This window comes from Syngnathus floridae, chromosome 22 (genome assembly GCF_059516105.1).
Source record: "Syngnathus floridae isolate MCC-2025c chromosome 22, RoL_Sflo_1.0, whole genome shotgun sequence".
Classification (NCBI taxonomy): domain Eukaryota; kingdom Metazoa; phylum Chordata; class Actinopteri; order Syngnathiformes; family Syngnathidae; genus Syngnathus; species Syngnathus floridae.
In genome coordinates this window covers 7120668-7143143 of record NC_142434.1, presented here as the reverse complement: position 1 = coordinate 7143143, position 22476 = coordinate 7120668, and the positions used below count along the sequence as shown (strand labels likewise).

General features: G+C 39.6%; 3 protein-coding genes and 1 long non-coding RNA gene across 5 annotated transcripts; 2 read left to right on the top strand and 2 right to left on the bottom strand.

The window, feature by feature from the left end:
• Window positions 1–88: 88 nt before the first annotated feature.
• On the top strand, window positions 89–12822 carry cog5 (component of oligomeric golgi complex 5). The gene is made up of 22 exons (XM_088366663.1): window positions 89–240; window positions 329–468; window positions 1095–1152; window positions 1240–1294; window positions 1530–1599; window positions 1724–1844; window positions 2773–2903; window positions 3027–3186; window positions 3924–4036; window positions 4109–4186; window positions 4791–4872; window positions 4975–5170; window positions 5237–5398; window positions 6096–6195; window positions 6471–6581; window positions 6648–6710; window positions 6862–6965; window positions 7647–7884; window positions 7962–8038; window positions 8542–8668; window positions 10665–10744; window positions 11695–12822. The coding sequence occupies exons 1-22, from the start codon at window positions 186–188 to the stop codon at window positions 11813–11815; spliced, it is 2442 nt and encodes an 813-aa protein (XP_088222789.1). The 5' UTR covers window positions 89–185; the 3' UTR covers window positions 11816–12822.
• On the bottom strand, window positions 12080–15911 carry ndufa5 (NADH:ubiquinone oxidoreductase subunit A5). Of its 2 annotated transcripts, XM_088366665.1 has the most exons (5): window positions 15762–15882; window positions 14802–14846; window positions 12516–12632; window positions 12391–12456; window positions 12080–12240 (listed from the first exon to the last, which is right to left on the bottom strand). In XM_088366665.1, exons 1-5 carry the CDS (start codon window positions 15780–15782, stop codon window positions 12139–12141), a joined length of 351 nt encoding a protein of 116 aa, XP_088222791.1. In that variant the 5' UTR covers window positions 15783–15882; the 3' UTR covers window positions 12080–12138. The 2 variants fall into 2 exon arrangements, with proteins under 2 accessions (XP_088222791.1, XP_088222792.1); XM_088366666.1 differs by lacking the exon at window positions 12391–12456 and having other exon boundaries at window positions 15762–15911.
• LOC148379519 (uncharacterized) lies at window positions 15469–16888 on the top strand. The gene is made up of 3 exons (XR_015855350.1): window positions 15469–15853; window positions 16297–16339; window positions 16516–16888. It is a non-coding gene; the product is annotated as an uncharacterized LOC148379519 (long non-coding RNA).
• Window positions 16826–21020, bottom strand: aebp2 (AE binding protein 2). Its single transcript, XM_088366664.1, has 8 exons — window positions 20405–21020; window positions 18738–18969; window positions 18512–18619; window positions 18244–18430; window positions 17751–17875; window positions 17605–17672; window positions 17405–17518; window positions 16826–17332 (listed from the first exon to the last, which is right to left on the bottom strand). Exons 1-8 carry the CDS (start codon window positions 20878–20880, stop codon window positions 17320–17322), a joined length of 1323 nt encoding a protein of 440 aa, XP_088222790.1. The 5' UTR covers window positions 20881–21020; the 3' UTR covers window positions 16826–17319.
• Window positions 21021–22476: the final 1456 nt, after the last annotated feature.

The window sequence follows — 22476 nt, the reverse complement described above, 5'->3', positions numbered from 1 at the left end:
GCCACATTCAATTGGGCAGACAGACTGACGTACTGTGGCAGAGGGCCGAACTATCACAAGGCGTAAGCTTGTATTGTACCTATGGCTGTTTCTACTATATATATTGTGTCTATGGCTGCCACGAAGAAGAAAATAACACGCCGAAGAAGAATTCCGAATACCTCGGGTCGTTTACGGGCGTTAACATGGATAACTTGTCTCGCGGCAAAGATGCGTCCATAAATTTGTCGTTAAAAGACGGTAAAATAAATGAAATAATAAATAATAACGTAATTTGAAAAAATATGGGGAATTTTGCGTAAAATGAATTATGTTTCTGAATTTGTAGAGTTCTACGCAGATTTCTTGTCTGGGGATTTCGATGTGAAGGTTTATACAGCTCAAGCGATCCACCATGCTGTCATCGCTGAACAGCTGGCGAAGCTGGCACAAGGAATCAGTCAACTTGATAAAGAGCTGCACAGCCAGGCAGGAACGCCACACACACAACCTTCAAGTCACCGAATTGTGGCAGACGTTTGCAGTCCATTTTCGAGTTTTACCTAGAGATGAAAGAAAATACAGTGATCCCTCGCTACTTTGAGTTTTGTTTATCGCGGCTTCACTGCATCGCGGATTTTTTTCCAAATCAAAAAAACATCTAAAAGTCAAAATAAAACTTCTAAATTGAGGAAACATGTGTCTAACATTTAAGGCAATGTAATATTGCTCCAAATGTTTGTTTACATTCCTTTAGAAGTCCGTTTTCGCGTGTTAGCACGATCGCGTATTAGCATCTTTCCGCTAACTCGTTAGCCTGCCCATTACTTCGTGTTGGTGACCGTATTTCGCGGATTTCACTTTTTTGGAACCAATTACCCGCTAAAAACGAGGGATTACTGTACATCGAGTTTTGATATTCTGATTGGAATGGTCAATTCCACCACAGTAACAAAGCACCAATTTTTTAATTTTTGGGGTATTTTTTTGTGTGTGTGTGTCAGACACTCGAACTGTAGAGATGACACCAGCACAATCTGATTGGTCTCTTATAGACTATATGTACTCTTTTATAATAAACAGCAGTATGTAATATGTTTTTCTTTGCATTCCAGGTAGTAGCCAGACATGAAGACTTACTGGCTCAGGCAACTGGGATAGAGTCTCTTGAAGGTACTACTATCTTTTATAACACAAAGGTAACATGACAAAATATGATCATTGCGAAGTTTTACTGAAAAAAACCACCCTTGTCTTCAGGGGTCCTCCAGATGATGCAGACGAGGATCAGTGCACTACAGGCAGCTGTTGACAGGTAAACATTGTGGGCCCTAACTGTCGTCATGTTCTTTTCCAGACTGACGCAATTATCATTGGATGCTTTTATGTCTCCTGTCAAACAGATATTGATAAGTGTAAAACTAAGATTATTCAGAATTCAATTTGTTAGAAACGTTTAGAAATATGGTTAAAAAGTAAAGTTTACCTGGCCTGGTGTGTTACACTGTGATAATAAAGCGTGTCCTGATTTCCTCCTGATGTATTTTCAGGATAAGAACGAAAATAGTTGACCCGTACAACAAGATCGTGGCCAGGATCACTCAGCTGAGCAGATTACAGGTAAGGCCTGTATATTTCTTTATTTTTCAAAAAATGTTTTCTTTAGATTTGTCATTGGTATGAGTGATAGTCAAAGCAGTACCTTAACTCAATCACTCGTTTCTGCTATCCCCTCACTGTCCAGGTGGCCTGTGACCTTCTGCGGAGAATTATTCGTATCTTGCACTTAAGCAAGAGGCTTCAGGTTCAGCTTCAGGGTGGCAGTCGGGAGATAACGAAGGCTGCTCACAGTCTCAACGAATTAGGTCAGGACATTGTTTTGTTGAATATACAGTGAAGCCTCTTAGTTCTGTTACACAGGAACACTCTGGATGTACTGCAGCTGTCTTATAGCTCGTTTAAAGAGCCCAGTTAGCAGACCATGTGTAACCAGCACTGTGCAAACACGTACAGTAGCGTCATCGTTTAGATGTAGTATCTGTGTATCATCTGCAGAGTTGTGGTTGGACACTTTACAGCTGTGAATGGAAGCTTGTACAGCATGAACAAAAGGGTTCCGGGATTGACCCCTGAGGAACCCCGAAGGTCATAATCATTTGGTCCGAGACGCGATTATCAATTTCAATAAAGTACGACCTGTTCTTGAAACAGGAATTGAACCACTTTAGAGTTATACCAGGGGTTACCGCCCAGTGTTCTCACCTCTGTAAAAAAAACAACAACAAAAAAACAAATGGTACAGCAGAGCAACAACTCAGATTTTTTCCGGATCTGTATTTGGGCGGATATTAGCTGTGTTTTTATTGCTCCATGTTTCATCTGAAAAACAAAGTTTGTAAGAGGAATTAAATGTATTAATGAAATGGTTGTGTGCTGCATTTTAAAGATTATGTAGAGTTGAACTGGATGCTGTATTCTTGTGAGAGATGTAAATTAGAATTCTCTAATCAGAGTCTGAATTTCCCTCTCATCTAATTTCTTGGGGTTGACAGTAATTACTTCAGAAGACAACACTCTCGTGGACCTTTAGTTAAAGTCATAGTGGCTATTGGTATTGTGATCTGAGTTGTTGAGGTGGCCTGAGATTAGAATTTGTGGGGGAAAAAACCTTAATGTTTCATTCATTTCAGATATGGCATTTTTGCGCTCATTCCATAGTCACACTGCCACATGTGGAATTCAACAAACAAATTGTTTTTCCTTTCTCTTTCTTTTCCCCTGCAAATACACCAGATTATCTGTCACAAGGAGTCGATTTGAGCGGCATTGAGGTGATTGAGAATGACCTGGTACAGATCAGTAGAGCAAGGCTGGAGGTGGAAAACCAGGCCAAGCGATTATTGGACCAGGGCACAGAAATTCAGGTAGGAAGTTACGCATGCACGCACGCACGCACACAAAGTGGCAAAACATCACATTTCTAATCTGAGTTTTGGATACTCTCTGCAAATGGAGTTGCTTCATTATTTTCTCTCTGTGTGTGTCAGAATCCTACGCAGGTTGGCACCGCCTTGCAGGTCTTCTACAACCTTGGTAGTCTGAGGGAGACCATCAACTCCGTTGTGGGGGCTTACCAGACAAGCATATGGGACAGCATCATCAGTGCTCTGGACATTAAGGGCCTGACACAGCCGTCCAACCCCAGAGGTAAACAACTCAAAACACACAAAATGGTTGAGAAAGATGTTCATGGTTGGAATCAGAGATCCTTGCTGAAAGCAAGAAACACAAAATATAATATGCTGTTATAATTCTCTAGGGCAAGGGTGCCCAATATGCGATCGCGATCGACCGGTCGATGGCCTAGCCACTACTGGTCGGTCGCGTGACATTAAAATGTTTTTGGGTCTTTTTCGCACTTGACGCCTGCGCAAACAACGGCGCTAACAACACAACACTAACGCTCGTGAGTTCCCTCTAATTGTCAGATCCCTGTTTTTACTCTTAAACTTAAGAAAGGGTATAAAAAGGGCAGCTGGACAAGTAAAAAGATTTTTTAAAAAAGTATCACTTTCATAGGGAATGGGAGGACTTTTTTTCACGTTGATATATATATATTATCAACGTGAAAAAAAGTCCTCCCATTCCCTATGAAAGTGATACTTATATACTTTATACTTATATATATATATATAGATATCTCTCTCTATATATATATATATATATATATATATATATATAGATAGATATATATATAGATATAGATATAGATATATAGATATAGATATCGAGATATAGATATATATAGGGCCTCTTTCTTCTTTGTATTTGCACAACCATTGTGTGACTGTGCTGTATTCTAAAAAATGTGGCCAGAACTGTAAATATCAATCAAATTCTTTGCACAAATTTAAAGTGTAGCCAACGGAATATCTTCCCTTCAGGTGCCCCTGGAAGAGCAGTTCTTCCAACTCCAGGCAGCACAGCAGCTTTCCGCGCTGCTCTTTGGACAAACCTGGAGAAATTAATGGACCAGATATGTGCTGCCTGCAAACAAGTGAGGAAGTGAAGAATAGGAGATAATATGAAAAAAAATATTTTCAGCAATTCTGCATCATTTTTTTTCCAGGTGCAACATCTTCAGAAGGTCTTAATGAAGAAAAGAGACCCTGTTACTCATAAGTGTTTTATTGATGAGATTATTAAGGTGAGTAATAGTAATAGTTTAGGATTTTTCATTGTAGTACTCTTTTTCTTTTGTTTTATTTATTTTTATTTTTTTAAATGCCTCATGCCTGTTTTTATTAGTTTTAGCATTAATTTTAGTTTTGCAATACAGAGTATTTGTCAAGTGCAAGATGAAGGAGAAAAGTTAATTAGATATTGTGTAAAAAATACGAATATCAAATGATGAGTTAACCTTTCTCCTTTTGTTCGGACATACAGCATGACCAATTTAAATATCTAATGAGTCTAGAATGAACTTTGAAGGCTCATGTATGATTATTTGATGAAAATGTTTGCTAATGTTAGTTTTTTGAACGTAAGATGTAATTTCAGTATTTTTAAAGCATTTTTGGTTTTCTTTTATTAATGCTTTTCAGTTTCAGTATTTTTTATAACCTTGGTCATCACCATTGTTAAGGATCATAGTGAATTGTTTGACAACAAAAACACAAAATATTGAATTGCCTATCTTGAAGGGTTTTTACTCCAATGTATAGCAGTTCTATTTATTTTTGCTATGAGTGCTCGAATAATGCACATTGAGCCAAAGTATAAAATGATAATTTTGTTTCATATAATGACAGGATGGTGAGCCCGATATACTCCGCACCTTTTGGACTGATGTAACTACCAAATTAAGAGAAGAATTTCACAAAGCAACTCAAGGTAAGAATCTGCTTTACCTGTAAAGTATTTGCAACAGAGTTGGGGGACAAAAAATATGACATGGTCAATTGTGCGCCTCATCCTTTATTTTTTCTACATCAGCCTCATCTTTTCTGAAGCAAGCGTTTGAAGGAGAGTATCCAAAGTTGTTGCGACTCTACAATGAGCTGTGGCGTCGTCTCCAGCAGTACAGTGCCAGCCTGCACAGCTCGCTGATTAACAGCGGTGGGATGGACACCACTCTGGAGCCAGAAACGGACAGCCTTGACCTATTCTCTCAAAGAAAACAGGACTACAAGTGAGCATTTCATTTGAAGAAAAATTTGTGTTTGACCTGTAAATCTATCTATTTGTGTGTGCGCAGTCCAGAAAGAGCCCTGAAGGATTCTCTTCAACCGTATGAAGCAGCATACCTCTCCAAATCTCTCTCTCGGCTCTTTGACCCCATTAACCTTGTGTTTCCAATGGGAGGTCGCAACCCGCCCTCCAATGATGAGTTGGAGAGCATCATCAAGACCATCAGCAGGCAAGTACCGTGTTTTTCTGACCATAAGGGGAAAGTCTCAATGATGATTTGTTTTGGGGGGAAGTTTCCACATACAGTGATCCCTCGCTACTTTGCGTTTCGTTTATCGCAGCTTCACTACATCGCAATTTTTTTTTTCCAAATTAAAAAAAACATTTAAAATAATTAAAAATAAAACTTCTAAATTGAGGAAACGTGTCTAATCTTTAGGACAATGTAGTATTGCTCCAAATAATCATTTACATTCCTTTAGAAGTCCGTTTTCGCGTGTTAGCACGATCGCAAATTAGCATATTTCTGCTAACTCGTTAGCCTGCCCAGAACTTCTTGTTGGTGACCGTACTTCGTGGATTTCACTTATCGCGGGTGGTTTTTGGAACCAATTATCCGCAATAAACGAGGGATTACTGTACGGGACAAACTGGGTTATAAGGCGCATTATCGACGAACCAGTACAGCAAATGAGTCAAACTTTAAAGTTCGTTTCGACATGAATACATAAGGCGCACACACAGTCAATTTTGAGAAACAGATTTTAAGTGTGCAAAAAATCCAGCACATTACTTGCACTTCCCTGAATACTCTGTATTTGCTCAAATAATGGCCCCCATGCAAGAAGCCAAGTTTCTTACCTTTTTAAATAGCGTTTAATGAGTTTAAGAAAATATGTTAAATGTCTTTGTTTTATTGTTTGCAGTGAGCTGAATGTTGCATCCATGGATTCAGACCTTTCTCTTGCTGTTGCCAAGAACGCTGCCAAGACCGTGCAGCTCTTCTGTGTCAAGTCTGAACAGCTGGTACGTTCACCATATATTTCCCGGATTTTAAGGCGCACTTAAAATCTTTTGAATTTTCTCAAAAATCGATGGTGCACATTATGAATGAATGATGTGTTAAAGTTGAATGAAGGTTTACGTATTTGCTGTACTGGTCTGTTATCTCTTAATGTGCCTTGATGCAATTTATAGTCTGGTGTGCCTTACAGCCCCAAAAATAAAAATAAATAACTCTTTGTATATATGCAGCACCAGTATGGAACAGTTTTGAAACTAATTTTCTTTTGGTTGTATAGTTGTGTACTCAGAGTGATGCCAGTCAGGTGATTGGTCCATTATCTGAAGGCCAAAGGAGGAACACTGCAGTAGTCAACTCACTCTACCGTCTGCAGCAGGCCGTTGCCAAGGTTTGATAAAGATTCTGAAATTCAGGGATAGTTGTTGAAAGTGACCGTTTTGTTTTCATTTCTCAGATCATTTCTGGATTGGGGTCATGTCTGACATCTCCCGTAGAGGCACTCTCTTTGTCTTTGGAGGTGAACAATCAAGCTCAACTAGATAGAGATAAACAGACAAGATTTTCTTCAACAAGATTTTTAGTTGGACTCCAGTTTGCATTGTAATTTAATGTTACCACTGTATGTGCGTGCATGCAGTCACATTGGTTTCTATTTTTTGGGATTTCAGGAAGTGCTGGCCCTGATGAGCAATGCAGTGCAGCCGCTCTTGCAGTCAGTCAGTGATTCTATCGAGGCAATCATTATCACGTTACACCATGAGGACTTCTCGGGGTCAGTTATTTCCTTGAAGACTATAGTACATATTCATTATGCAGTGTGATGGCTACTCTTGTATTCCAAAAATTGTCACCAGAAAAATAAGAGTAGCTTGTAAGGAGGAGGTCTTAAACCCACTAAACCAATAAGCACTTGTGGAGATAGGTCTTCAATCCAACAAAGGTATTTATTTACATTAAACGTAAATCTCTGGGTTGACTTTAATACAAGAAAAATAAAACAATAAAACATAATCTAGTAATGATTTTAGTGGTTGAAAAAAACTGTATCACTACTCCTCCTTCAAAACCAAGACCCCCCCCCCCCCAAAAAAAAAAAAAAAAAAAACACACTTGTCCTAACTCCCTCATTATAGGTAGAAGGTGGCTGCAAAGGAGGAGGAGACTTGACTGGCACTGGTACTATCTGGCTTCACATATAAAACAGACCACAAATAATAATGATATTAATACAATCAACATAAGAAATTAAATAGGCTCCAACATACAGTAATCCCTCATTTATCGCGGATAATTGGCTCCAAAAACCACCCGCAATAAGTGAAATCCGCGAAGTACGGTCACCTACAAGAAGTACTGGGGGGCAGGCGAACGAGTTCGCAAATTCGCGATCGTGCTAACATGCGAAAACGGACTTCTAAAGGAATGTAAACGAACCTTTGTGTGTGTGTTGCAGCAAGCTGTCCAGTCCTGATAAGCCTGACGTTGTCTGCTCCCTCTACATGAAAGAGTTGCAGGGGTTTATCTCCAGAGTCATGACTGACTACTTCCGACACTTTGAGTGTACAGACTTCATCTACGAAAGCACCGAGTCCATAGCTCAGAGAGCGATTGAGCTTTTCGTTCGGCACGCCAGCTTGTTGCGTCCACTGGGCGAAGGCGGGAAGATGCGTCTGGCCGCTGACTTTGCACAAGTTTGGTCTTAAAATAATGTTTTTTAGTTGACTGTACACTTGCGTTATTTGGAGTAATTGTAGTTGTCTTTTCCAAGATGGAGATGGCTGTGGCTCCGCTATGCAGACGAGTGTCGGATTTGGGGAAACCTTATAGAGTGCTCCGATCTTTTAGGTATGTCTTTGACTCTTTAACTTGACATTGAGGAAAAGCTGAGCGACTTTGTCGAAATTGCCAATCATATAAAGAATTTAAAAAGCGATACATTAGCACGTGACACGTTTAGACAAGTTAACTTCAAATGTAGCATAAAACGAGAGTACATTAATTTGTTACAATATGCTGACAAGGCAGTTAATGTGTTTGCACAAGTATGCTCCCTGTTCCTAGTAGGATGTGGCTGTGTTGAAAATTAACCAATCTCATTCAAGCTCATGTTAAAAACAAACATATAGTATTTGAATACTCAACATGCTCCTTACGAGCTGCATGCTAATGCTGACATTAAGCTAACTTTGATGTTTGATGTGCAAGTATGGCCAATATTGGTAACGTGAGCAGAAATAGGCTGCTAACCACAATAACAGGCTGTTATTGTGGCCACGGGCAAAGCATAACAATACTTCCAATCAACATTGTTAATGTTACTCTACATTACTGTTGATGCTATCTTTTAGGCCACTGCTGTTTCAGACAAGTAACCTGATAGTCAAGAGTCCGGCTGTGGGTGACCTGATTCCTTACAGCACCGTGCTTCACTTCCTCTTCGCTAGGGCTCCGTCAGAGCTCAAGTCACCTTACCAGGTCTGTACCAATTACACACATTTATCACTATGAAATTTAAAAAAAAAAAAGAAAAAAGTCAAAAGTGCTTTTTTTTTTTTTTTTAAAGAAGATTGTACCGTAATTGCCGGACTATAAACCGCACCGGATTATAAGCCGCACTAGCTAAAATTCAGGGATATTTCTTTTTTTTCTTACATAAGCCGCACCGGACTATAAGCCGCACTTGCACACGATTTTTTTACAAAGAAAGACAGTACATAGAAAGCCTTTTTAACGTTTTGATAACATACTTGAACATGTCTTTCTAAACATGGCCTGTGACGCAGCAGTAGTACCGCAGCAACGCGAAAGTGTGCACGCGAGTTATTAGCAAAGAAAGACTGGACACAGAAAGTTTTTTTTAAAGCTTTAATAACATACCTTAACATTTCTTTCCAAACACTGCCTGTGACGCGGCAGTAATACCACAACAACACGGAATTAACACAGCAAAGTCACTGAGACGCGGCGGTAATGGCGGCGGTTACACAGCAGCAACACGGTAGCACAGCACGAACAGGGCTGGTTAAAAAAAACATACCAGTAAAAGTACAAAAAGAGCCGTCTTCATCTTCCTCCTGTGCACTGAAACCAAGTCTTCCTCCTTAGTGTCCGATTGGAATGGCGTTAGATATCCTTCGCCTCACACTTTCTCAGTCTCTCTTTCGTCGTCGCTTTTATGCATTTCTTCGAGTGTGAAGAGGGTCTGTTCATGCTAATCTTATTCATGCACGAAGTGCTACATTATATTAAACTAGCGAGCCACACGTATAGCTTAAAAGCGGCATCATATTCATTTATTTTATCCCCCATAATGACGGTTTATGTATAAAAGCTTCCTGTCTTTGTGTTAATGTGGGTGTGTGCGTGATGCGCGAGACGATCACGTCTTCTTCGGCGCATTATCTCTTCTTCGTCTGTCTCGCTCTTGCTTCCTGCTAGAGCGCTCCCTGGAGAGCGGAGGCCGTAAAAATCCATAAGTACGCTCCAGAGTAGACACAAGATAATGTCATCAACATCGACTGCCTTTGGCTTAAAAGCTGCATCACATGCATTTATTTTGTCCCCCATGATGACGGTTTGTGTATAAAGGCTTCCTTTCAGTAATGTCCGTCTTGATCGCGTGATGCGCGAAATGTAAACAAAAACTAGCACGTCTTCTTCGGCGCATTATCTCTTCTTCGCCTGTCTCGCTCTTGCTTCTTGCTAGAGCGCCTCCTGGAGGCCGGAGGCCGTAAAAATCCATAAGTACGCCGCGCCGCCGTTTAAGGTTCAAAGTAACCTTCTGAATAAAATGCATTAAAAGTTCACATTCATTACAACCTGTTTTTGGTGAGCAAAATGTCAGAAGAATTGAATTTAAATGCTGATTGATTGGGTTTTAATACAATGCAGATTACTTCACTGGTTTCTTTTATATCAAACAAGTTATTATCAAACAACTTGTTTGATTTAAAAGAAACCAGTGAAGTGATTAAAAAAAGGAAAAACAAGATGAACTTAGTACAATTACAATGCAGATTGTCCAAACAGCGCCACTGCTTTGTGTAATCTCTGAGTGATATGGCAGAGTAAGAGAAAGGGTTTAGAGCACAGGTGTCAAACTCAAGGCCCGGGGGCCAGATACGGCCCACCACATCATTCTATGTGGCCCGCAAAGACAAATTGTGCATCAAATTCGTGTGTCATTACTAGAATTGCAAATTGTCTTCACTTTTAATAATAGCTTTTTTTAGAAATATTTGACCAGTTTTTACTCGTCTGATTTGAAAACGAGTTATTTGTCAGTTTGTTTTGTAGCTTTTACTGTATATAATAGTGTTAAGAGTAAAAGTGATCAAGTCATCACAAAAATCACGAAAAAAATCTTATATAAGCCGCACCTGACTATAAGCCGCAGGGTCCAAAATTTTGGAAAGAAGTCGCGGCTTATAGTCCGGCAATTACGGTAGTTGATGTATGGTTGTCCCCTCAGAGAGCTGAGTGGTCGGTCACTCGTTACTCCCAATGGATGGATGACCATCCGTCAGAGAGAGACCGTCTCACGCTCATCAGGTAATCAATGATTTTTTTTTTTTTTTGTGTACTATGATCAGAGATGGGGACTCGAGTCACTGTGACTTGGACTCGAGTCGACTCGAGTCGCTGTTTTGATGACTTGTGACTTGACTTGACAAAAAATGAAAAAACTTGAGACTCGACTTGGACTTGGAAGTTAAAGACTCGGACTTGACTTGACTTGAGACACGATGACTTGAATGACTTCAGTGTTATTTAGTTTGTTTTCAGTTTGAATATAAAATTAATAATACATTTAAAAAAATAATATCGATAACACGGTAGGAGCGCAGGCTGAGAATGGCGTTGTCATGATTGGATCACTACCCTGTCAATCAGTCGTGCCCTCTCTACCTACCATCACGCCCCTTTATATCAGACATGCGCAAACATGTCAGCGGGAGCGGTACCGCGAGTCATCACCTTCGGCTATTGCAATTACTTTTATGACGGCAAAAGACGGACAGCACAGTGCGAGATATGCAACAAAAACATTTTGGACAGCCAGACGACAACTTCAAACTTTGTCCGTCATTCTGCCAAGTAAGTGCTTTTCATTTATCTAAATAGGTGTGTATATATAGCTTTAATGCAATGAATATGATGATGAAACTGAATTAAGTAAATATGATTTAATATGGAGCAAGTTAATAAATAAAAACTAGTTAACTTGACTTGGACTTGACCTATTTAAGGACTTGACTTGCCCAAGAAAAAAATGACTTGGGACTTACTCGAGACTTGAAGGTTAAGACTTGAGACTTACTTGAGACTTGCACGTGTGACTTGGTCCCATGTCTGACTATGATGAACGCCCGAGACAAATACGCTACAAAAGACTTTTTACAGACATCCTCTGTAAAAAAAATAAAATAAATAAATCTATCAGTTTTGCACTGAGTAAAATAATTTCCAGATGTAAGTTGATCATTTGTATTTTTCAACAGGGGCACTTTGGAGGCGTATGTCCTGTCCGTAAGGGCTCGGCAGGGGAAGGAGTTTGCACCAATCTATCCCATAATGCTCCAGCTGTTGCAGAGGGCCACCTCATTGGAAGTGAAAGGATGATGACAACTGAGTGCTCAAAATGGTTCTATGCTACTACGAGTTAGTTCGACTCCTGCTTTTTGAGTTGGAACTAATGAAAAATTAAACTTTGGCCAAAATCGAATTGTGACAAATCAAGTGGATGAAGTAAGGACATTTTAAATCTTAAGTTTAAAAAAAAAAAAAAAAAAATTCTATGTGAACTTTGGAACATTGTATTTACGTATTTTAAAAAATTGCAGTGACAAAAACATGCTTAATAATTTGGAGCCAACGCAATGAAGGTAACTTTGTCTGAATGGATTCATTTTAATAATAATGGCAGTAATGTAGGTCACGTAATTTCAGATGGGCCATTTCCACTGGTTAGGAGGAGGCTCCTCAATCAGAGGTTCCCATGGTTTCCACTCGGCCATCTTTCTTGACAGAGCCAGCTCACATTCGGCCTGTAAACAGCACCTTCATTGTATTACTGTGCCGGACTTAAATTTTGTTGTACAATTAAATTGAAATGAAACAGAAAATGACTATGTATCCATCCTAATCATTCAATAATAATTAATGTTCTTTGCTTAGTCAAAATCCCATCTCAGTACCTGAAAAATTACTTCTTCAATTTGTCCACAATTAATCTTCTTCTCTAATTGCTCAACATCAGGCTCCTGCAAACGACATTTATTTGTATTGGATTGATCAATTAAATAGTTAAAAGGTAACTGACCGTTTTGACGTGGCTGAACCTCTCATTGACCAACTGTTCAGTATACTTCCTGTAGGCAGCATCCTGTGGCATGCTCTGCACTGATGCCAGGATTTTTGAGTAGAGAATCCTCAGTCGCTGAGTGATGTTTTGAGGAATCAAACAGGTGGGGGGAAACAAAGACATCTTGATTGAATTATGTGTTGGTTCGTTTTTATATTTTCGAACATGCTTCATTTTAGTTTTGTTTTCCTTAGTTTTGGTAGTGTTTTTTCTTAATGGTGTATTTGTCAAGTATTGTTTAATAAAGTATACTGCAAATCTCAAATGACTGTTCGACCTTCCTCTGTTCGGTAAGAAAATACATTTAAATGAACCCCATAAGCATGTATGTATCATACATGAAATAGTGAAAACAGATCATTTTGTAGTTAATGTGGAATTCATGAATTTTTTTAAAAAAGACAGCATTTTCATTTTATTACCGTAATTTTCGGACTATAAGTCACGTTATTTTTCATAGTTTGGGTGGGGGGGCGACTTATGAGTGACTTATGTGTTTTTTTCAAAACTCCCCCCCCCCCCTAAAAAAAGTGAAACCGCGATAAACGAACCGCGGTGTAGCAAGGGATTACTGTAATTTGAATTTCAAGTGACGTCAGCAGCGAGACGCGGGGTGGCGGTTGTTTACAAAAAGGACAAAAATTGATCACGGGATGACGAAGATGACGAAGGGCCCCACGTACTACCGGCATCATTAGCGGCTTTGTTTCTTAGTGACACGGAGGACAAAGAGTTTGCAGGATTTAAGGATTTGGAGTGACGCAGAAGGTTTGAAAAACTATTATGGCTTTTACGCATGCCCGGTCCTACTCTACGGAGCTCTCTTTCACCTCCGAGGATAGAAGTCGGGGGCCGGCGCTCGTCCGGGTGGCTGTCCAGGGACGGTGGATGGGGCTCCGTCATGGCTTTTACGCATGCCCGGTCCTATTCTATGGATCTCTCTTCCACCTCCGTGCCTTGAAGTCCACGCCGCCACAAGCCTGGAAGTTTGTTTTGTTAAATAAAGAGCCGTTTACCAAACCCCCGTCTTTCCTTGTACTTTGTTAACGCTACAATATAGTTATATACTAGATCTGTGGAATAATGACAAGGCTGACGTCAAGGCGCACGCACGGCGTTGTTGACAAAGGACGAGGAATTTGATCGATGGATTTAATGATTTAGAGTGCACAGATGGTTTGATAATATTATTGCTTATATAATAGTTATTTGATATCTAATTTATATATCATTATATGGGCCTGTGGAATATTTTGAAGTGCAAGCGCCATCAGTGGCGCGCACCCATTGTTGACAAAAGGACGATCGATGGATTTAGTGAATTAGAGTGACACAGATGGTTTTATAAACGTGTTATTTATGTAATCGTTTTTTTAATAACTCTGAATGATACGTCAGGCCCGTTCTCAGCTTTTCGTTTGTGTTTATGTCACGTTAGCATACCTATCGTTTAGCCTGTTGTTGCTCGTTCATGTCTGTTCTTGGTGTTGGATTTTGTCGAATAAATTTCCCCCCAAAATGCGACTTATGCTACGGAGCGACTTATATATGTTTTTTTTCACTTTTTGGGGCATTTTATGGCTGGTGCGACTTATACTCCGGAGCGACTTATAGTCCGAAAATTACGGTAATTGGTTTTAGTAATTTTTTGTTTAGTGGTTGGGAAAGTTTTTAACTCTTGTTATAACTTTGCAGTGCACCAATAAAACAACATAACCAATAATTCCTATTTTTGAGCTACCTAGCTAAAAGCTGCATTATTGTCACAAAACAATTGACACTGCTGCATTGGTTTAAGTAAATTTTTAGATAGGTTTAAACACTGGGGGGAAAAAACCCTGAGCTAGACAAACCAACAAACAAAATACATTGATGTTGAATGTTTAATTTGTTTTCAAATCCATTCATTCTTCCCCCATTTTGGAACCTCTGGAGTTTTTCATTTGATGGCGACATAGTATGTAGAACATGACCGATTTATCGTTCTACCAATTAAATCTGCCGATTATAGCTCTTTTTAAAATAATCAACATCGAACCAAATTTGGCCGATTATTTTCTTAGTCTCTCATGCTGACTGGTGCCTGAATGGGGCAGATTGGAATTAGTGAAATGAATTATTTTCTTTCAAGTATAGGCATTGGCCTAAAAAAACATATCAGTACATATAGGGGGATTGGTAATTGTTTTTTTTTCTTTCTAAATTTGTCATCACGCAAAATGTTGCTGACGCACACTTTCTAACCTCATGTGGATTTTGGGACACTGCCAGGCCAACCAGGCCAGTCGTCTGCAAGAGAGCAATGGGAGATGATTTGAATTACAGCAATGAACACATCACATCCACGATTATACTACCAGATAAAAGAAAGCATTTGTAATTGGTGTAAAATATCTTTGTGAGATAAAGAAACATTTATGCAACTGTTAATTGCAATGTCTACCATTATTTAATGTGAGATGCACATCTTACAATCCCAGAATATTAGTAATTTATATTACTTAATTTAGTCATGCTCTGCTACTTTGTCTTGAATCATACGTTGGGTATTATTTGCGTTCATTTGAAGCATTGTGTGCACATCAATTACAGCAATGTATTTTTTCCATCGTTACCAATCATATTGGATATTCTTCGATAAATAATCATACAGCATAGCTTTCTTTAGCTAATGCCATGAATCACTGTGAAAGCAGACCATTTCAACACACACTGATAATAACTAATGGTGTGAACATATTTTATAATATAACACATCATTATTTTACTCTGGTAACCAAACATGTAATGCGTTTAGGCAAAAGTAAGACGAATGGGAAACATTTAATCATTTCCTCAAATCCCAAAATATTTTCTTGACAAAACAGCTACATCCAAATCATAACAAATGTTGCGAAGAGTACAATGGATTAGACTCTTGCTTGTGGCGAGTTGCAAAACTTTTTTTTTTAACGGTGCTTGTGGAACAAACATGTGGTGAATGTGAATAGTATATTAGCGGAAATTTACGTACAAATAAGTCAAACGGCTCATGAAATGAGGTAAGCTACCACGCTAATTAAAGCGGTCACTTTTAAGCTGTGCATATGACGTCAACTGCAAAAAAAACGCTATTGGAACGCGACGATCAAACGAACAAAGAAATTGTCGTCTTTTTAGCTTTTGGTTCATATCAAAACAAAAATCATTGACCTCTACTTGTACCTTTTTCAGCAGTCCAGCCATCGGATCAACACGGGACGGTTAGCGATTTCCGGCCACTTGTTATGACGTCACAAAAGGATCCCGCCACGGAGGTTAGTGAGGTACGCTTCCCAACTTCGTTATATTGTACACCGGTGGTTCTTAACCTGGGTTCGATCGAACCCTAGGGGTTTGGTGAGTCGGCTTCAGGGGTTCGGCAGAGCTGGTATGTCATTGCCCCGTCTGCGGATGGCCGAACACATCGGTACGCCCCTCCCTAAGAAAGGTTTGGTGAATGCACATATGAACCTGATGGGGTTCGGTACCTCCAAAAAGGTTAAGAACCACTGTTGTACACTGTGAACTGTGAGGCGAACCAGTGCCGCCTACTACCTAAATTAGTTTTAAAATAAATACCATATAATTACTATTACTATTAAATTCCAAAACCCTTATTCTTACTATTGCTTGAGTGTTTTGGCACGATCTACTACTGCAGAACCTAAGTTTGCTTCAACCTGATGTCACAAACTGACACCCAAATATTTTCCCTCAGGAATTTCTGGTGAAGAGCCAAATTCATGATTCAATCAATCACAGTAAGTCACCCAGTACAATAATGCAAAGCAGCCTCAGACCATTACAGTACCCCCCCCACACACACACACCACCACCACCATGTTCAACTCTTGATATTTTGTTTTTCCTGAAATGCTGTTTTTACACTTTCCAAAAATTCAACTTTGATTTCACTGACATGTTCACCTTAACTAAGGCCAGAGAGGCCTGCAGCACTTCAGATGTGACCTCCTGAATGAGTCGACGCAGTGCTTGGGAAAATTTCTGTAGGCCCGGGAAGCATCATGACTTTTCTACGTTTCCTCCATTTGGAAATACTAATTGCTCTCATCATAGCTCTTTGCCTTGTAAATACAAATGAATATCAGAATACTACATTTGTTAAATGTGTGGCCTGTTAAGAAATAGAGTCCTGTAGTTGTGCACTGGAAATATGCTAAGTAAACTATTTTTTGTCAGAAAGATGTTTACGATGTATCATTTGGATGTGAATAAGAAAAGACGGATGAAGTCTCAATTTGGGATCTTTATATAACTAAAAAAACAAGTTACACTACACAGAAACAATACAGCAGATAGACCAGTTGTTTTGAATCACTCTGATTAAAAATCACATTGTGTAGAAATGAGTTAAAAAGTGGTACAGCACTAATGACGGTTAAGGCAATCTCCTGGTTTTCATGGTGCTGACAATACCTGAAAATGACCTAGATAAAACCAACTATTTAAAAATATATTTAAAAAAAAAAAGGTACATACAGCTACAGTCCGTTTTGAGAAACTTTTCAAAGTCAAGGTAAAAAAATATATTACAAATCTCAAGTATTTACAAACTGCTTTTCTCTACAAATGTGTCTAAATTGACTCTGTTCTGAATCTAGTAAGAGTAACACATCCCTAAATATCTTACGAGATTAATCTCCTAAGCACAAAAATAAGTCTCTAAACGCTCCAAAAATCTTTGTATATAGTAGCTCTACTTCATTCCTGGGAGAAATCCTTAGAAGAACATCCTGTGAGTGGGGACACAATATATTTTTTGTTAACAACAAAAGTGATTCTCCTGCGCCTCATTTGTCACACACCTGTAAATGTTGGGATCCAGGAGAACAGCCGTGTCGGTCGGCAGCTTGGACAAGTGCACAACTTTGGTTTTCTGCTGCAATCGGTCACTCTCACTCACCCAAACGTCAGGGAGTCTTCAAAAAAAAAAAAGTTATCCGTTGACATTTAAAGACAGATTAAGCACAAAATCACAACAATGGGAGTGAAAAAAAAAAACTACATGTCTTCAGGTGTCCAGTGGAGAAGGACTTTCACTTTGCCAGATTCTTCTTTCCTCCTTGCTATTACCTGGAAACACACACATATGCTCATAAAAACGCAAAAACACGAGTACAGTTGTTGTTGTTTTTTAATCTATGTGTGTACCGTGCTGTGGAACACAACACTGTGTCCGTTTCCAAGGCTCTCGATATGTGTGGCCAAGTTGAGGCATATAGCTCGATGGCGGATGGCGTCCATGGTTTGGGCGTCAAAGAAATCATGTGGACGGGCTAAAGAAAGAAGAGGGGCGGGTTCGATTCATGCATTATTTGTCTAATTTATAGAATTTATTACAATATGGATAGTTCTCTATAAGAGTGGTCCAATTGGACGGCTAAACGCCGGACTCGCGTCGAGTCATTATTTTCTTCCCTTTACAATAAAAAAAATTACTCCAGACAGAGATAAAATTAACAACCTGAGCTGTGTGTCAAGCGTAGGGTCCGTTTTATTGATAAATTATTTTCCGTCAATTGCACGCACATGTGTGTGAATCAGCAGCATATTTACTAATAAGAAGCTAAATTAATTTTTTTAGATTGAAAATGGATTTTGATTACTTGTCAAAAATGTTTTAATGGTCATGCGCTGTACGTACGGAGTGAACGTCTATGCTTGTTCTTGAGCTTCCTCCTCTTGTTGAGGCCAGCCTTGGACGGAGATTCCTCCTTCATTTTGCCTTGATTGGAGACTTTGGACGAACTCTGCGAGCTGAAGTGAGTGGGGACATGGCGGGCCAGCCCACCCTGGGAGGCAAATGTGGCATTGCAGCCTCCAACCACACACTGCACCCATACATACAATACATTACAAGCCAGCAGACAAAGTGTGCGGTTTTGACAATCAATTCGTGAACCGCGTGTCACCTTGAATGGTTTGTCACCGCTGTGAGTCAACATGTGTCTCTGTAGCCAGCTCTGACTGGTGGACGGTGTGTTGTACACTTTACAGCCTTTCCACAGACACACAAAAACCTGTGCGGAGCAAACCGAAAATGCAAGTCGAGAAGTGACTTAAAGTGGCTTTCAAATTGAGAAAAGCAAAATTAACAAACTAACAGGCACTGTCATACAAACATGGAATAAAACTCACTCCTCCTCTCTGTCCATCAACATGGGTGGCTCGGATGTGATCGGCCAAATCGGGGCTGGAGGAAAAATGCACTTGGCAGTGATCCCAACAGCACGTATAACTCAACGATTTGCTGTTCACCGGAATGGAGCCGTTGCCGACAATCACGGCCCCGCCGTGACTGTTCAACGTTGCTGGTGTGGAACGGCCACTTGATGCTATGCTCTCCATGTCCATTAGAGTGCTGCTGATACTAGAAGACCATAGACAACAAATAAGTTAGGGTTGTGATGGCAGAATGGGTATTATGCTTCCTCATATAAAACGTGAGTGGGCCTATTTTTTTGGACTGATATGCTGGATAATATGGTACCTCAATAATATTAAAATGTTGAGTGAGTTACTTTAGAGAGGAAAAATAGAACATAAGTTCTTATGTGTTCAGCAGTTTTCTGCTAAGTGTGAATGATGACAGTAAGTCGTCATAATTTTGAAAAGCAGAATGGCAGAACTGTTAAGTTGAACTCATCATTTATTTTATTTAACTTTTGTTATCCCACATTTACACTTTGTTTTAACTAGGGCTGTGGACTCGGGGACTCGGTCGGACTCGGTCATTTTTGCCGGACTCGGTGCTGATTTTGACCGAGTCCGACAATAAAAGAAATACGTTCAATTTTATTTTCATCATGCTGCTGAGCATGCGTCCGGCCTCAAGGCAGCGACTCGGACACTAACAGCAATGCCAATCAGCCAAGTCAGCGTAGAGCGCCTGTTTTCCGGGCTCAAGTTTATCATGTCTGATCAGCGCGGCGCGATGAAGGCTGACTTGGTTGAGGCGATTTTGTTCCTAAGAACAAACTCAAGTCGTTGAATTGAAACTTGAAAGTATCTGTTTATTGTATTCGTTTATATGTTTAATAAAGACAAAGCCATCACAAAACTGTTGTAATTATTTAGATTTTGGTCTAAATTAGCCTTGAATAAAGACTAAGCAGTCACATGAATTAACAGAAAAAATGGACAGCCGGACTCGGTGGTCATGAGGCCAGACTTGTACTCGGTGCAAAAAGCCAACCGAGTCCACACCCCTGGTTTTAACATTTATAGTTAATGTTCAAATCTATCTTAAAATACTGTAAGTATAGTTAAATGTTTTATGATGACAAATATTTGACCCTCAAATGGATTGATTCCATTTGGTAAAATGTGCTGTTAATTTGAGGGAATTGATTACGATTGTTACCTTACAATTTTTGTTGATGCTTAAATTGGATTATTGCAATTGACCATTTATTTTTTCTTATAATTTCATAGCTTGAGTGAGAAATGTCTTTGGGGAAACCCAACCGATTGTAGACCCAGTTGCTACATTTCGGTGCGTTTGTTTTAACGTGTCTATAAATCAAGTTGAGCTCAGAGTGAAACAACAGCGCCACATCTGGTTGCAGCCAGGTATTGCACTCTAATTTCTTTCAGTTGTTTCAAGACATGAGGCAGGATGGCAGCGGCACGCATTTAAATTTTAATATTCTTTTCATTTTGGCTGAATGTGCCGTTATTTGCACAGGAAAGGTTTAAAAAGGCTGGCGCGTTTGGGTTATTTTAGGGGAACCTTTTCTTAGGAGTAATATTTAGACTACCAGTGACCAAGTCGCCATGCTTCTTGAGTTACTACTTTCCCAGACCTGTCCTCAGAATCCATCCGACTGAGCGGCTCCCCGTCCGACGAGGCCACTTCCACGCTGGCTCGTCTTTTCACGCCGTGCTCGTGTTTCTCCGCGGCCTTTGTATGCTCTGTCGGAGGCTCGGAAGAACCGTTGCCTCCCTCCCTTTGTTCTGCTTTCAGCACCCGGGAGCCCTCTTGGGCCGACTCGGTGCTAGTCGCCAGACTCCCCTGTGCGGGACTTTTGCCCGGCTCGGAGAGTTTGCCGTAGTCTCCCTCGTCTTTGCCGTCGTCAAGCAACGAGTTGTTTTCCACTCCGGCACCGCGACCGCCACGAACGTCCATTCCGAGCCCAATGTCGTTCTTTTTATCCAGTTCCTGTTTGGTGTCCGACACGGCCTGTCCCCCAAAGCCGGTGAGGACGGTTTCTCCGTTGTCATTGTGCTCCAACGTTGACTGAGAATCTTGTTCAACTACCCTGGAAGTTATCTGAGCCATATTTGCCCTTCAATTTTCTATTTTGGGGTTATTCCAGTGAGAATGTTACTTTCCTGACGCTTTCCTCGTCCACCCAGTCTGCAATTCAAGCATTGAACACAGCAGGCGTTTGTGGTGACGTCACGACTCTTCACGGCCAAAGATCTTAAAATCTAATATATTGTCACTCGTTAACTTAAATTTACTCCGCCCCAAAAACTATGGACTTTCAAAATAACATCCCGCATGTGAAATAAGCAATTAATCTTAGCAGCGCTACGTTGAAAAAAAAACTGAAACAGTTGCAACTTAACTGCAAATCCAGCACCACCGCTTTAGTTGGTAGTAGTGAGTCATTTTCACTCGCATCGAAAATCTTTGGCATTGTGGTGGAACCCCTCCACGTGTTCCAACAACCAGAAAATGAAGAAATTCGCATCTTGCAAGGTGCATGTAAGATTTCACTTTTATTCTTATTTTTTTTAAAAGAATCCCACAGTATACTTAATGAAACGAAAATTGTTCATTTCTGACCAACTGAAATACGCACGACCCTGGTTGACATATTTTTACGATTTTTTTCTCTCTCCCCCAAATCAGAGATGCAAGTAAACTTTTCTGAATTAAGTTTTGGGCGCTGATTCCAAATCCACCCCTTTTTTTTTCACTGCACACAGATCTCCATTTGCCTTGATGGATGGATGAGGGATGGATAATACAAATATTTGTCTGCATACTAGCCTTTTGTGATTTTTGAATTTTTTTTAGGCATTTATTGTTTTTTTTTACTGACCCATATAATTTGGTCAGAATTGTATTTCACCTTCAGGAGGTAGTGATGGAACTGTTTTTAAAATACAGCTTTAATTTCATAAATGAAATATAGCTTATTTTCATATACAAACAAATAAAAGTTCCCCCACTACCCCGATGGAGAAATAGAATTCTGACCAAATATAAATACGGTAATCCCTCGTTTATCGCGCATAATTGGTTAAAAAAAAAAAAAAACACCCGCAATAAGTGAACTCCGCGAAGTACGGTCACCCTCTCATCTGTACATTTTTTGTGTCAATAAATGTATATGAAACCATTTAAGTGCATATTTTATTATTAGAACATTAAATAATTGTTTCAAACATGTAAATAATACATTAATAGTATAAATAACACAGAATTTTTAGTATAAATATGGAAAATATAAATATTATACGTGTGTGCGTGTAACATGTTAACAAGAAGTACTGGGCAGGCTAACGAGTTAGTGGAAAGATGCTAATTCGTGATCGTGCTAACACGTGAAAACGGACCTCTAAAGCACAGGTGTCAAACTCAAGGCTCGGGGGCCAGATACGGCCCGCCACATCATTTTATGTGGCCCGCGAAGACATATTGTGCATCAAATTTGTGTGTCATTACTAGAATTGCAAATTATCTTCAGTTTTAATAATATCTTTTTTTTTAAATATTTGTCCAGTTTTTACTCGTCTGATTTGAAAACGAGTCATTTGTCAGTTTGTTTTGTAGCTTTTACTGTATATAATATGAGGTGCTCATACATTCATTTGGGTTGACAGTCATAATGGCCCTCCGAAAGAAGCTATGACTACAATGCGG

Coding starts and splice junctions, on each gene's coding strand:
- cog5 (XM_088366663.1), top strand. CDS start 186: ATGGATAACTTGTCTCGCGGCAAAGATGCGTCCATAAATTTGTCGTTA. Junction 3,187..3,923: donor ACAGCCGTCCAACCCCAGAG/GTAAACAACTCA, acceptor TCTTCCCTTCAG/GTGCCCCTGGAAGAGCAGTT. Junction 8,669..10,664: donor AGCTCAAGTCACCTTACCAG/GTCTGTACCAAT, acceptor TTGTCCCCTCAG/AGAGCTGAGTGGTCGGTCAC.
- ndufa5 (XM_088366665.1), bottom strand. CDS start 15,782: ATGGCTGGACTGCTGAAAAAG. Junction 14,847..15,761: donor TGGCTGGACTGCTGAAAAAG/GTACAAGTAGAG, acceptor GCTCTCTTGCAG/ACGACTGGCCTGGTTGGCCT. Junction 12,457..12,515: donor GGTTCAGCCACGTCAAAACG/GTCAGTTACCTT, acceptor TGTCGTTTGCAG/GAGCCTGATGTTGAGCAATT.
- aebp2 (XM_088366664.1), bottom strand. CDS start 20,880: ATGGCTCAGATAACTTCCAGGGTAGTTGAACAAGATTCTCAGTCAACG. Junction 17,876..18,243: donor CAAGCATAGACGTTCACTCC/GTACGTACAGCG, acceptor TTCTTTCTTTAG/CCCGTCCACATGATTTCTTT. Junction 17,519..17,604: donor CACTGGACACCTGAAGACAT/GTAGTTTTTTTT, acceptor TTTTTTTTGAAG/ACTCCCTGACGTTTGGGTGA.